This window comes from Staurois parvus, unplaced genomic scaffold (genome assembly GCF_062004578.1).
Source record: "Staurois parvus isolate SC_StPar_1 unplaced genomic scaffold, SC_StPar_1.0 ptg000227l, whole genome shotgun sequence".
Classification (NCBI taxonomy): domain Eukaryota; kingdom Metazoa; phylum Chordata; class Amphibia; order Anura; family Ranidae; genus Staurois; species Staurois parvus.
The window spans coordinates 4,581,045-4,595,857 of record NW_028318023.1 but is presented as its reverse complement, the minus strand read 5'-3'; the positions used below and the strand labels follow the sequence as shown (position 1 = coordinate 4,595,857).

Sequence of the window (14,813 nt, the reverse complement as noted above, 5' to 3'; positions counted from 1 at the left end):
CCAACATTTTGTAAATTATTTCTTGAAGTGAAGTCTGATTCCCACTATCTTTTCCATCTAATGCTCCCTCTACTCCTCCTTCTCCCATTAGTGTTCTCTGTCCTTAATTGACCCCTCCTCTCCACCCCACAGCCTATACTGTATATATCACCCTCACTCCTACCCTCTCCCTATTACTGCACCCATCACCTCCTGTAAATTCTGAAACCACATGTTGACCTAAACACCAGGACAGTTAGGTATGTGCGCTCATATACATCCTGCTCCCATCTGGCTTTCCTCACCCTCCTTTTTCTAATATCTGGGGACATTTCCCCCAATCCTGACCCTCCATTTTACAACTGCAACCCCCATATCTGGCACTATTCTCCTCCGGCAACAGCCTCACTTAGTTTAATTTCTATTCCTCTGCTTCCAAAAACCCCCAATCCCATGTGCCTGCTCTGACTGTAACAAGTTCACATCTGACCTTTTTATCTCACATTGCTTTAACATACTTGCCATTACTGAAACCTGAGTTCAAGATTCTTACTCAGCTTCTCCTACTGCCCTCTCCCATGGTGGCCTCCAATGGACTCAAGACCCTGCCTCTCCTTTTTTGAAACCCTCTGTATTTGTCTGTTTTCTCCAATTTTTCTGAAGACTGCAGTGATTTTTCGACCTCCATTACCAGTATCAAGCTTTTTGATGGTTTCTCTGCCTGGTTTCCCTACTTTCTCTCCTCTGTAATACTCACTATCATTCTTGGTGACTTTAACATCTCTGTTAATGTTGACAGCCTGGATACATCTCAGCTTCTAAACTTAACCTCATCTTTTGACCTAACACAACGGGCACACACTTCCGCTCACTGCAATGCTAATACCTTTGACAATGTATTCTCCCACCTCTGCACTCCTGACAACCTCACCAATAATTCCTTTCCTCTCTGTGATCACATCCTCATCAGTTTCACATTGTTCTTGTCTTCAACCACCTATACCTCCAAACATCACATGATTACTTCTAGAAACCTTTGTCACGTTATCCCCCCTCTTCTCTATTCTGATACTGACCACCTCTATAACAAAAGCTCTCCCCTGTCCTGTTCTAGACTGGCCACCTCTGTCTACAATAGTTCATGTTCATCCTCACTGGATGCACTTGCTCCTCTAACTACACACAGAATCGGGTCCCGGCCGTTACAACCTTACAACCTTAGCACCAGCAATTTCAAGAGACATTGCCATGCTCTTGAGCGACTGTGGCATAAAACCAATTCCTGCAGGCCTTCACCCTATACAAAGTTGCCCTCTTAACGTACAATTTCTGCCTCCATGCTACCAAAAAACCTACTTTGTCACTTAACTTATTACCTCGTCATCCAGTCCTTGGTGGCTCTGCTCAACTTTTAACTCTCTGCTTTGTCCCCTACCCAGTCTGCCTGCTAAAAACAGCACATTCAGCACTTTTCTCTTTTGAACCAATTACTACTGACCAACTACTACTGAAGAAGTTACCAAACTTTTTTCAAATGCCCACTGGATCCTTCACAACTACTACGGTCACCCTCTTCTTTCATTCTAAGCTTTCTCGCTCACATCTTCAATCTCTCCCTATCTGCTGGCACCTTCCCCTCCCCTCTAAAGCATTCCCAGATCACGCCCAAACTTAAAAAGTCCGTACTGGACCCCACCAACCTGAATGGTTTAACAACTGTCTCCTTGCCATACTTTTAGAATGCTTAGTCTACAACCGTATTCCCATTTTGCTATCTCTTCCCAAAATTTATAGAACAAAACAGAATATATATTGATGGACTTTACTGGTACCAAGGAACACACCAATTATAGCAATAAAAACTTTTTTATTACACATTTCAAAAAACACATATCCAGAGTGACAACAGTCATTTAAAAACAATATATGGTCATCACTCATATACTCAGATCAATTCTCCTAATCAAATAGATATTCTTAAATTCCAGTATTCCAAAGAGGTCAACACATTTTTCATATGTGCTTCCTCAGGACCTGCATTTAGAATTCATTTAGAATTGCAAATGTGGTAAAAAAAAAACCTACATATTCCTGTGAATTTTAAATGAAGGCCCTGAAGAATCACATATGCAAAACACGTTGACCTCTTTGGAATACTGGAATTGAAGAATATCTATTTGATGAGAATTGATCTGTGTATATGAGTATAACTATATATTTTTTTAAATGACTGGTGTCAGTCTAGATATATGTTTTTTTAAATGTGTAATAAAAAAAGTTTTTTGTTGCTATAATTGGTTTTCCTTGGTACCAGTAAAGTCCATCAATATATTCTGTTTTTTTTAGTCTACAACCGTCTTAGCAACTACCTCACTGCAAACAACCTTCTTGACCACTTACAATCTGGCTTTCATTCGCAGCACTCCACAGAAACTGCCCTACTAAAACCTGCAAATGATTTACTAACTGATACAACCAACAGCCACTACTCCACGCATTTAGTACTATACCTCTCTGCGGCCTTTGATACTGTTGACCACTCGCTCCTTCTCAATAAACTTCACTCCCTTGGCCTCCAAGATTCTTCTCTTTCCTGGTTCTCCTCCTACCTATCACAGTGCTCCTTCAGTGTTATCTTTAACTCTATCTCCTCCTCCTGACTTCCTCTTTCTGTAGGGGTCCCCCAAGGCTCTTTTCTTGGACCCCTTCTCTATATCTACACTTCCTCTCTTGATAACCTCCCAGGGGTTTCAATACCATCTCTATGCCAATGACACCCAAATCTATCTATCTACTCCTCACCTCACTCCTTCAGTGTCCTCTTGCACTGCTAATTTACTAACTGACATATCAACATGTGACATCACTTCCTTAAACTAAAATCAAGATAAATAATACAACTTTCAGTCCCTCCCCTCATGCTTGGGTACTAGGTGTAATCCTAGACTCTGATCTGTATACAACCTATCAGCCCCAAATCCAATCACTATCAAAAACCTGTAGACTTCATCTCCATAACATCTCTAAAATTTGCCTCTTAATTAATGAAACCACCAAGCTACTCATTCACTCCTTTGTTATCTCTCACCTTGACTATTGCAACTCCCTTGTCATAAGCCTATTTCTCCATAGGCTCCCTCTTCCCCTCTTTAGTCTATCATGAATGCTGCTACCAGACTGATCTACCTTATCAACCTCTCAGTGTCTGCCACCCCTCTCTACCAAACCCTCTACTGACTTTCATTTGTCAAGCAATACAATAGCCATCCACAAAACTTCCCCAAGCTACATCACCAATCTTGTCTCCAAATATCACCCAAATTGTCCTCTCCACTCCTACCAAGACCTCCTGCTCTCAGGCTCTCTTGTCTTCTCCTCCCATACTGGTCTCCAGGACTAATCCAGAGCCTGTCCCATGCTCTGCAACTCTGTACCTTAATCTGTCTTGCTATGTCCTACTCTGCCTGCCTTTAGAAAATGTATCTCTTCAGGGACGCCTCAGCTGTGTCTTTTTCCCTGTGAGCCTGTTAGAGAGGGTGTGTTCATTCCCTCCACTCAGGTTTCACTGAGCTCTGTGCTCTAGCTTTGCAGCATGTGTGACATCAGATCCCTGCCCCCTGCCTTCTACTGCTCAGAAAAAGACTTTGCATGTGTTAGGAGGATGTAGATTAGAGAGGGCTTCAAACAGACAGGTACGTCTAGACAGGTAGATAAGTAGGAGGATTTGTTTAATTTTTTTTTATATCAAGTGAGGCTAATCACTTTACTGGGTATATGTAATGGATTACAGCCACTTTAGGTTCAGTAATCAATAGTCTTCAATTGGAGTTTACTCTGACCAGTGCAAGAAGTATTTTGTTAGCACTCTCTTTAATAAGACTAAAAGTTATTTTCACTATCTGATGTTTTTGTCATTTACCTATTTTTAAAAGTTTTACACTATAGTTTTGGTAGTAAATTTTCTTAATTCTCTTTTTTTTTTGTAGATAAATAGTTTATGAATCTAAAACTCTCCTTACTATTAGTTTTTCATGTAATTTTTACTAATTTGTGTATCTCGCAGCCAATAAAAGATGCCAACTCTATTGCCAGTCCAAACAGACAGGAGATATTGCATCAATGAAGCAACTTGCACATGATGGAACCCGCTGCTCCTACAAGGATCCATATAGCATATGTGTGAGAGGGGAGTGTGTTGTAAGTATTCCTGCATTTATTTACACTGGACTTGTAATACGACATTCAGAAAGCTGCCCCTGATGTTATTTTGATATGCAGTTACTGATAAACTAATTCTGTTTTATTATTGTGTGCTGCAAAATTACATTCCTTCTCCCCTGTGTTTGAAATATTATGTTAGCCATGCGTGTCAGAGATATTTTTTCTGCCTCAGTTGTTCCATTTTCATTAAATGTGATATTTTACTGTTGACATAACATAATGACAATTATGTTGTGAAGACCAGAACACCCATAAGGATGTGTGATTCCTCATCTTTATATAAGTGACAAATGTTTTTTTGTTCAATTTGAGTGAATAGCTTACTGAAGGTGAGATGTGGACCTGGCATAGTAAGCCTTCTAAAGGACCTATTTTCCATTTAAATGAATGCTAGTGGATTGGTAAACAGGCAGTTTTGGCATTATTTGGATCTTCTTTTCACTGTTTGTGACCATTCAAAACCATGTGATTATTATGTGATGCATGATAGAAAACTCTTGAAGTCACAACCAAAGTTTTCACACCTTTTACTGTTTTTTTTCTCTCTCCCATTCTAAGGTAATATACCAAACTTTTGGATATGTAAATGAGTGAAGATATCTAAATACATTCCAATTTATTATGATGTATTAGTCATTCTGCTTTGCTCAATCTTTTCCTATATTGCAGAAAGTTGGCTGTGACAAGGAAATTGGATCCAATAAAATAGAAGATAAGTGTGGGGTGTGTGGAGGAGATAACTCTCACTGCAGGACTGTGAAGGGAACATTTACAAGAACACCAAAGAAGTCAGGTACATTCCAGACTTGTATCACATGTACTATATTGCTAAAATATGACTAATATGATAGAGCAAGCCAATGGTCAACAAAAAAAGGCAACTTTTGTTTTTTACAGCTCTGTTGTCTGTAAAAAATGACAGTTACCTCTGCATTTACAACAGAGGAAGTTGTTTTATGCATTCTAACATTCAACGTAACTCTAAAAGGGGCTGTGTTTGTCAGTCATTCATTCTTATTTTGATAGAGTTTGGTAAAATGACTCATGAAGGTAACTAAAATGAAGGTCACTAAATGGATACCAAGACCTATCCATGCTATTTGAGCTTCCTATCAGCCTGCATTTTAGTTGGACTCTACCATGGTTAGAGCAAGGTGATCACCCAGAAGTGGTTGTGATGACTGGTGGAAAAGAAGCAAGGTGGAAAGAATTGTATACATTTTCACCCCCAGGAAGCTCTGAATGGTTATTAGTGTTTTCCTGTTATATAAGCCGCCTTATTTATCAACTGAATTATGCTTTTGGTCATGTTTTTAGTTTTAAAAGCTTTGTCTGAGCAAAATAACAACAAAAAAAATACACCTGTGCAATACATATACTTTCCCTGATGTTTTGTCTCCCTTAAAATGGTGCAAGTACAGAAACGTACCTGTTGATCTGTCAGAAATCCAGTGATCCCCTAGGTTCCTGTAATGAACAGGTAATTGTGCTTTTGCTGCACTAAGGTCCCATTCAATGTTACCCACTTGGCTTGATTTCCCATTGGATTTCTGCCATGATCAACAAGTATTTTTCTGCATTCATAGCAGTTATAAAGAGACAACAAATGGGGAAATGTGCATGTATTGCAGATATATATGGGATATGTTTTTATTTATTTATTTTGCCCCAGACATTCACTTTAAATATTGTGATCTTTAATGTAATATTGTCATTGACATCAAATAATATACCCCTGTCAATCCATAAAGTTGCAGAGTATTATCTGTACTGGCAAAACAGTCATTAAACAGTTTAATGGCCTCTTTCAACAGGGAAACAATTAAGCAAGCGGTGCCAAAAAGAAATCAAGTTACTGGAAAATGAAATTTGCAAGTATCCTCTAATCATTTACATTATTTCATTGACTATTACTCTACTTTATTACACACATAGTTTAGTTCTACATTTGTAATGGTTTTATTCAAACATGCTAAAGGCATTCAAAATGCATAGTAATGCATCCAAAATGCCATGGAGATATGTATCAAATGGAGCTTGGGCTAATTTAGGAATTAGTGGTTTTCAATGCTATGTTCACTATTTTAAATGTAGGTTCCAGAGATAGTGTGGTCAGAAATCAGGTTTGAGTTAGGATGCTGTGGGTGGAATGTACTACTTGTTAACAGTCTGTCATCGTTTTCAGTTGAAGTGGACCTTGCATCTATTGAACAATGCCACTCTGCTCATAGTTTTGAAAGCACAGTTTTAAATCTGCACATGTATAATGTCTGAAAAGGAAAACATTATTCTGCTTAGTATACAACCATCATGCATGCTCCCATGGCTGCCAGCAGCTGTTTGGATACACAAGTGTGCTAATATGCACACATGAGATGTTGATGTTTGGCTCACATAAGAACTGTCTCATTATAAGGTAGAACTTTATGTGCCTTTCATTGATACAATAGCATTCAATGCAAATGCCAGTGTTGGTGGTTTTTGGCACCTTGCTCTATGACCTGTTTCACAATAATCCTCACTATAATACTAACACTAACCCTAACCCTCATTGTAAACCTAACATTAACCCTCACAATAACACTAAATGTAACCCCAACACTGGCCCTCACTGTATTCCTGACACTAACCCTCACTGTAACACTTTTCTGTAACCCTAACACTAACTCTCCACTGTAACCTGAGTGCTAACTTTTCCTGTAACTCTAACACTTACATACTAATCCTCCATGTAATCCTAACACTAACCCTCACAATAACATTACCTATAACCCCAATAATAGCTTTCCCTGAAATCCTAACACTAACCCTCATATTTTATCTTCTTTGTAACCCTTACACTAATTCTCTCTATTATCCTAAGACTAAGCTTCCCTTGTGACTCTATCGCTATCATGTCATTGTAAATGAAAACACTAACCCTCCCTGTAACTCTTACACTAACTCACATGCTAATCCTTTCTGTAACCTTAACACTAACCTTTATAATACCACTACCTGTAGCCCCAACAATAGCTTTCCCTGAAATCCTAACACTAACCCTCACATTAAGTCTTCCTTGTAACCCTTACACTAACCCTCCCTAAAATCCTAATACTAAGCTTTCCTTGGGACTCGCTAGCACTTCACTGTAACTCTAACACTAACCCTCTCTGTAACTCTAACACTAACTCACATACTAATCCTCTTTGTAACCCCAACACCAATTATCCCTGTAATCCCAACCTAACCCTCACTATAACACTAACTGTAACTCGAACATTAACCCTCCTTGTATCTCTAACATTAACTCACAATCTAATCTTCCTTGTATCCCCAACTCTAACTCTCCCTGTAACCCTAACCTAGCACTTACTATGGCACTACCTGTAACCCCATCAACATCTCTCCCTGTATCCCTAACCTTACCCTCATTATAACACTACCTGTAACCCCATCAACAAATCTCCCCATAACCTTTACCTAACCCTCACTATAGCACTACCTGTAATCCCATCAACATCTCTCCCTGTAACCCTAACCTAGCACTCACTATGGCACTACCTGTAACCCCATCAACATCTCTCCCTGTATCCCTAACCTAACCATCATAACACTACTTGTAACCCCATCAACAAATCTCCCTATAACCCTTACCTAACCCTCACTATAGCACTACCTGTAATCCCATCAACAACTCTCCCTGTAACCCTAACCTAACCCTCACTATAACACTAACTGTAACTCTAACACTAACCCTCACTGTACCTCTAACACTAACTCACATACTAATCTTCCCTGTAACCCCAACTCTAACTCTCCCAGTAACCCTAACCTAGCCCTCACTATGGCACTACCTGTAACCCCATCAACAACTCTCCCTGTAACCCTAACCTAACCCTCATTATAACACTACCTGTAACCCCATCAACAACTCTCCCTGTAACCCTAACCTAACCCTCATTATAACACTACCTGTAACCCCATCAACAACTCTCCCTGTAACCCTAACCTAACCCTCATTATAACACTACCTGTAACCCCATCAACAACTCGCCCTGTAACCCTAACCTAACCCTCACTATAACACTAGCTGTAACCCCATCAACAACTCTCCCAGTAACCCTAACCTAGCCCTCACTGTGGCACTATCTGTAACCCCATCAACAACTCTCCCTGTAACCCTAGCCTAACTCTCACTATAACACTAACCGTAACCCCAACACTAACTCCCCCTGTACCCCTAATCTAACCCTCACTATAACACCACATGCAACCCAAACACTACCTCTCCCTGTAACCCTTAAACTAAACCTCCATGTAATTCTAGCACTGGTCCTCACACAACCAATTATACCAACACTACCCCTACCTGTAAGTCTTACACTAACTTTCTCCAATGTTTACATTTCTTGTGTATTCACTTTTTTCCTGCACCGAAGTTTAACATATCTTTGCTGAAAAACATTAGCACTAGAATCTACTACTTAGGCTTTTTGCACATTTTGCCAGATTCAGGCATGGTTTATGGAAATTTGCGTAAAGATCAGGCCATGCCTAGGTTCTCTTAGCGAAGATGATAAATCCTTCTGACGATTTCAACTTGCTGGAAATTTTCTTCACAAGCAGAAACATATCATTCCTTTTTCTATAAATATTACCACTAGAATCTACTACTTAGGCTTTTTGCACATTTTGCTAGATTCAAGCATGATTTATGGAAATTTGGGTAAAGATTGGGCCATGCCTAGGTTCTCTTAGCGAAGATTATTATTATTATACAGGATTTAAATAGCGCCAACAGTTTGCTCAGCGCTTCACAATATAACGGGAGACAATAGAGCAACAATAAAGTTTAATACAAGAGGGATTTGAGGGCCCTGCTCCTTGGCGCTTACAATCTAGGAAGGAGGGGCTAGTGGTACAAAAGGTAGTAACTGTGGGGGATAGACTGGTTGGAAGAGTAGAAGATTCCAGTATTAGCTGAAGGCAGGGTAGGCTTCCCTGAAGAGATAGGTTTTCAGAGATCGCCTAAAAGTGAGCAGAGTAGGCGATAGTCTGATAAATTGGGGTAGAGAGTTCCAGAGGATGGGGGAAGCTCCGGAGAAGTCCTGGAGATGAGCATGGGAGGAGGAGACAAGGGAGCTAGAGAGTAGGAGGTCTTGCGAGGAGCGGAGAGTATGGTTTGGGTGATATTTAGAGACAAGATCGGTGATGTAATTTGGGGCAGAGTTATAAATGGCTTTATGCATTATTGTTAGTGTTTTGAATTTTATCCGATCGGAAATGGGAAGCCAGTGGAGGGATTGGCAGAGAGGGGTGGCAGATACAGAACGGTTAGTAAGGTGGATGATTCTGGCAGCAGCATTCATGATAGACTGAAGAGGGGATAGCCTGCGATGAGGTAGGCCAATGAGTTACAATAGTCAAGGCGAGATATAACAAGGGAGTGGATAAGTTGCTTAGTGGTTTTCGAGGTTAGGAACGGGCGTATCTTGTAGATGTTGTGGAGGTGAAGTCTACAAGATTTGGACAGTGATTGGATTTGGGGCTGAAAGGACAGATAGGAGTCTAGGATTACACCTAGTACCCTGGCATGAGGGGAGGGACTGATGATTGTGTTATTGATCTTGATGGAGAAATCAGGGGAGGGGGCACGGGCTGGGGGAATACTAAGAGCTCAGTTTTGGAAAGATTGAGTTTGAGGAAGTGGAGTGACATCCATGCCGATATGTCACTTAGTAGGTTAGTGATGCGAGAGGAGACTGAAGGGGTGAGATGAGGGGTAGAAAGATAGATTTGTGTGTCATCAGCACAGAGATGGTACTTAAAGCCATGGGAGTTTATCAAGTGACCAAGGGAGGAGGTGTAGATGGAGAAGAGAAGGGGTCCAAAGAACCTTGAGGGACCCCTACAGAAAGAGGGAGTGAAGAGGAGGAGGCAGCATTATAGGTAACACTGAAGGAGCGCTGCGAAAGGTAGGAGGAGAACCAGGAGAGAGCAGAGTCTCTGAGGCCAAGAGAGTGGAGTTTTTTAGATGATAAATCCTTCTGACCATTTCAACTAGCTGGAAATTCTTTTTGCAAGCAGAAACGTATCATTCCTTTTTCAGACTAGAACTAGGGAACAGTTTGCTCACTTTGCACAGTTAAAACAGACAGAAGTTATCTTGCATCTTGTTGTATGTCCTGTTGCACTAACTGAGACATTTGACTGTCTGTAGCTATCCATATGAAGAAATCTGTAAAGCTGATTAGTTGGCCTCTTTAGTTTAAAAGCCAGCCAATATCTCAGTGTAGGGGCCTAGCTAGGGGGTGGTATGCAGTTTTAAGTGCTGTGATCTTTGAAAAGTTTTTCATTTTTGTCTATCTTTCGAATTGTGTGCAAGGGCATGAGACTCTGAAACAAGTTGAAGCAATATGCTTGCACATACTTTTAGAAAAAAAGTAGCTTGCTTTTTAGATTAATTTGAATTGCTATAGATTTTGTTCTTAATTTCTATTGTTTTGTTTACATTATTTTATATAGGGAAAATAACTCAAATGCAGCGAATAGGAGATTAGCAATTAACAAAAGCAAAGCAAATCTAGTAAAAAAAAGTGAACATAGCAGAAAAAGACCCAGTTAAAAATCCAAATTTTGAATTCCCAATACTCTAAACTATTTTTGGAGTATAACCCACGTAATGATCAGAGGGTACCACATAAAGACAGCAATGTCTTTTTTTATTTTTCAAATTCCAGCTTTTTGAGTGTGACTTAGAACAAATACTGTCAAATGATAAATATTTTCCAATTTTCAGTTAATCGGGTATTTCACCAGACTTTGCTGCTGGCAGGGACTCATTTTTAATAATTTGTTACCCATATATGTAAATATTAAACAAATTTTAAAATATATCTTGTCTGTGGCCAGAATAAGAATGAACGAGAATGACATCAGTGTGTTTAGGAGATAACTAAAATGGATTCGATTTTGGATTGATTGAGTGGAAAAGAGTGGGCAGTGGTGAGATTCACTCAAATGTGTGAACACTGTCTATAAATAGGGACTGTCTTGTATTCAGAACATTCATACACATTCATCTTTATATATTTCCAGTACATAAAAATAATAGAATATAGTTGGTATCTAGTTCATTCAAAGACTTTTGTTTTTAGCATCCAGTGTATGGTTGTCCAGAAGTCATCTTTTATTTTTACTGTAATTAAGGATCTTGCACACAGGTTGCTGAGCCTACTCGGATAATTCCTGGTGTATTTAGTATGCCCAGGCAGCCCAAGTGCAGTGTATCCATAACATGAATGGCTGTGTGCAGTGGTGTACTTAGGTTTCGTGCTGCCCTAGGCAACACAAAAATTGGATACCCCCCCCCACAGAGAGACCCTGACACCAACCAGCACCCCCCTCCCCCATGAAGAGAGCCTGACATTGATCAACAACACCCCAGCCCCCACCCTGGCAAGAGATAAGACACTCACCTTCACAGCTCCGGACATCCCCAGGAACAAGAGTCAGGCTCTGCATACACCATCAAGCAGCCTGCAGTATCTCTCAGATCCCACCTGGTCCCCATGCTGCATGTGTCCCTTCTTCCTTTTCTTCTTTCGGGGGATAGCGCTGCCCCCCTGAAGAATGCCGCCCTAGGCAAACGCCTTGTTTGCCTTGTGGTAAATACACAATGGTTATGTGCTCCTAAATGTGTGTATATGTGTGGTGCTGTCATAAACACTAGTACAGCATAGAGGCATATACAAGTATAGAAAGTGTTCTATTTATTGCACCCTCACGTATGCTCTTTTAGGGTTTACAAAAGCACCTCCGTATACATGAGTACAGTGGTGCACAGCCATTCACGTTAACAACAGGGTGTACACTGTTCCTTGGCTGCCTGTAGTAAGTACACCAGGAATTACGCTAAATGGGCTCAGCAACGTTTATGCATGAGCCCTAAAACTTGTTCTACTCTTTTTCTGTGGAGTAATGAGGCAGTGGAACATGTTTTGAAACTTTACAGCTCTTTTGCACTTTCAGGGTAAAAAATCTCCCATTTCCACATAGCTGTGACAGGTTAATTTTAATACATTTACCTTGATCTGATACCTAATGTGCTGAATGTTCCTAGGTTAAGACCCACAAGGGTTGCCAACAGTAAAATGCCCTACAGATCCTAGTCTCTTATAACCATGCCAGGGTTAGGGGTAACTCATCGTGAAAGCTGTATATACCATGCCGAGGTGTAAACCTTACCCCACTGTTTTCAAAATAAACAAATGTCTTGGGTAGAACTAAGCAGCTCCTAAAGAAAATTCACACTGTTTCTTTTTGCAACTTGCCTGACTGTTCACCTGCATGAAAGAGACTTTGGTTAAAAAAAAGAAAAAAAAAAAGATTCTGAGATTTGATACATATCCCCATATATATACAAAGCCTTCTAGCATTCGAACATTATTTCATAAATATTAGAGAAGTCAATGAAAAAAATGTGTTTTTCAGTGGATTAACTAAAAATGATCTATTTAGGGAAAACAAGAGGAGCATTCACATTACCTAAGGGAGCTCGAAACATCTCCCTTACTGAATCAAGAGGGTCAAAAAATACAGTGGGTAAGTGGCATCACAGACTGCTGGAAGTCTGTGATGATGACTGTACATGCCAGTAGGTTTAGCAGACTTCTCTGCAGGAAAGATAAAGCCCTTTGTTTAATAAGGCAAAGAGCAAAGTGCAGTACTAAGATCAGCTAATCAGAGACCATCTTTCATCGGTCAGACTCTAATAGTGCTGTAATCTGATTGGTACATGTAACTGCACATCTTTGCTGTTTGCAAAGTTCCTATTAAATAAAGGCCAGAATGTTCTTTTTTCTTATGTCCATGATAACACTATCATTTAAATACTGTATACTGATTTGGAATTACCAGCATTTTCCATCGTAACATAAGAAAAATCAATGTTTTGTCTCACACTGTTATTTTTCCATGTAGTCATGGAAAAAAACAGACGCCCTCATTTTTTCCTTAAGGGAAAATAAAATCATTAACATGCATTTATGCAGCTAATTATAATTTATTCTTTCATAGCTCCAGGAGGGTCCGGTTGATTGGGCTTTTTTACATAAGGCTATACTAACCTCTGCTGTTTTTGTTTTGTTTCCCTCTGCTTGAACACAACGCATGTGTAGGATATCTTAAGATGTTTGACATCCCCCCTGGTGCTAGACATGTGTTTATCCAAGAAGACGAGGCTTCCCCTCATATTCTTGGTAAGTGTTTTACTTGGGGAGCTTGGCCCAGTTCCTAAAAATGTACAAGGAAACTGCTTCTGAAAAATGCTACACAAAGTTGACGGAGCATTTTACGTCGATGAACCCACTTGGCAGCAACAACAGTGTCAGTTGACACATAGCCCTGCTTTGCAAAGACTGGTAGATAATGTATTTCTATGCATTTGCATGTTCTTCCTAAACATTTAATGCTTGAGCTGCTGAAGAAGATAGCTTAGTAATTTATGTGACAGTAGTTAATCGCCAATTTTCTAAATTTGTATTTAATTGGTAATTGCAATGAAAACTTTATACTGTGGACAAAGTCTAAAGCTTGATGGTTTCCTATCACTCTGAGATGGTTTTAGCAAGATCACTCCATCAGAGTTTCAATCTACTTTTACCTTAGACTACATAGACTCACTGGGAGAGATTTACTAAAACTGGTGCACTCAGAATCTGGTGCATCTGTGCATGGTAGCTAATTAGCTTCCAACTTCAGCTTGTTCAGTTAGGCTTTGGCAATAAAACCTAGAAGCTGATTGGTTTCTATGCAGCACTGCACCAAATTTTCTCTTTACAGCCTTAGTAAATGTAGCAAACTCTGGGGCTGATTTACCAAAGGCAAATAGGCTGTGCACACCAAGTGCACTTGGAAACGCACTGCAAGTGTACTGCAAGTGCAGTTTCTCTAGATCTGAGGGGAACATGCAAGGAAAAGAAAAAACAGTATTTGTGTTTGCACATGAGTGGATGAAAGAAATTAGCAGAGCTTTGCCTCATTTTAGAGCTTCCCCTCGGATGTAAAGCATCTGCACTTGCAGTGAACAGTATACTTCCATTTAGTAAATCAACCCCTCTGTCTTCAGCAGCTGGAGGAGTATCATTCCTTCTATCTCGTTTTCCATAGTGTAAGATAAAATCAATGGCTTTGAAATTCAGGCACTCAGACCTGGAAACATAGCTGGAAGCATCTCCATTAAACTTTTAAAGCGATGTAAAGTATATTATGGTATTTTAAATTGCCAACATCTTCTCAGAGCAGAAAGATACTATTTAGGATGAAGGGGCCATTGAAAACAGAACTGTTAGATTGTATTTTTTATTGGACATAAGTGGATTTAATAACATGCAGGATTCTTAAACTCAAAGTCAAACTCCAGGCTAAAAAATATAGTCTTAATACAGGAAGCATATGTATACTTGTTTGCAGACTTGGTCCACTTTGTGTATTTTTTCCACATCTGTACAGTAATCAAACATGAATTTAAAGGCATTGTGCATTTTTAAATGTTTTTGTTGTTCCAACTAGGTATTGGTAAAGTTATCTTTGTGTTGTAAGCTTTACCTTGTAATGATAAGCTCACATGT

General features: G+C 39.7%; 1 protein-coding gene across 3 annotated transcripts in view; it reads left to right on the top strand.

The window, feature by feature from the left end:
* ADAMTS3 (ADAM metallopeptidase with thrombospondin type 1 motif 3) overlaps positions 1–14,813 on the top strand; it is a 305,366-nt gene that overhangs the window by 204,110 nt on the left and 86,443 nt on the right. Inside the window, exons 14-17 of one of the 3 annotated variants that reach the window (XM_089679600.1) lie at positions 4,043–4,176; positions 4,870–4,993; positions 12,703–12,786; positions 13,362–13,442. In XM_089679600.1, coding sequence (XP_089535726.1) covers positions 4,043–4,176; positions 4,870–4,993; positions 12,703–12,786; positions 13,362–13,442 — 423 coding nt within the window. The remainder of the gene's footprint in view (positions 1–4,042; positions 4,177–4,869; positions 4,994–12,702; positions 12,787–13,361; positions 13,443–14,813) is intronic. The other 2 variants (XM_089679599.1, XM_089679598.1) reach the window with 2 other exon arrangements.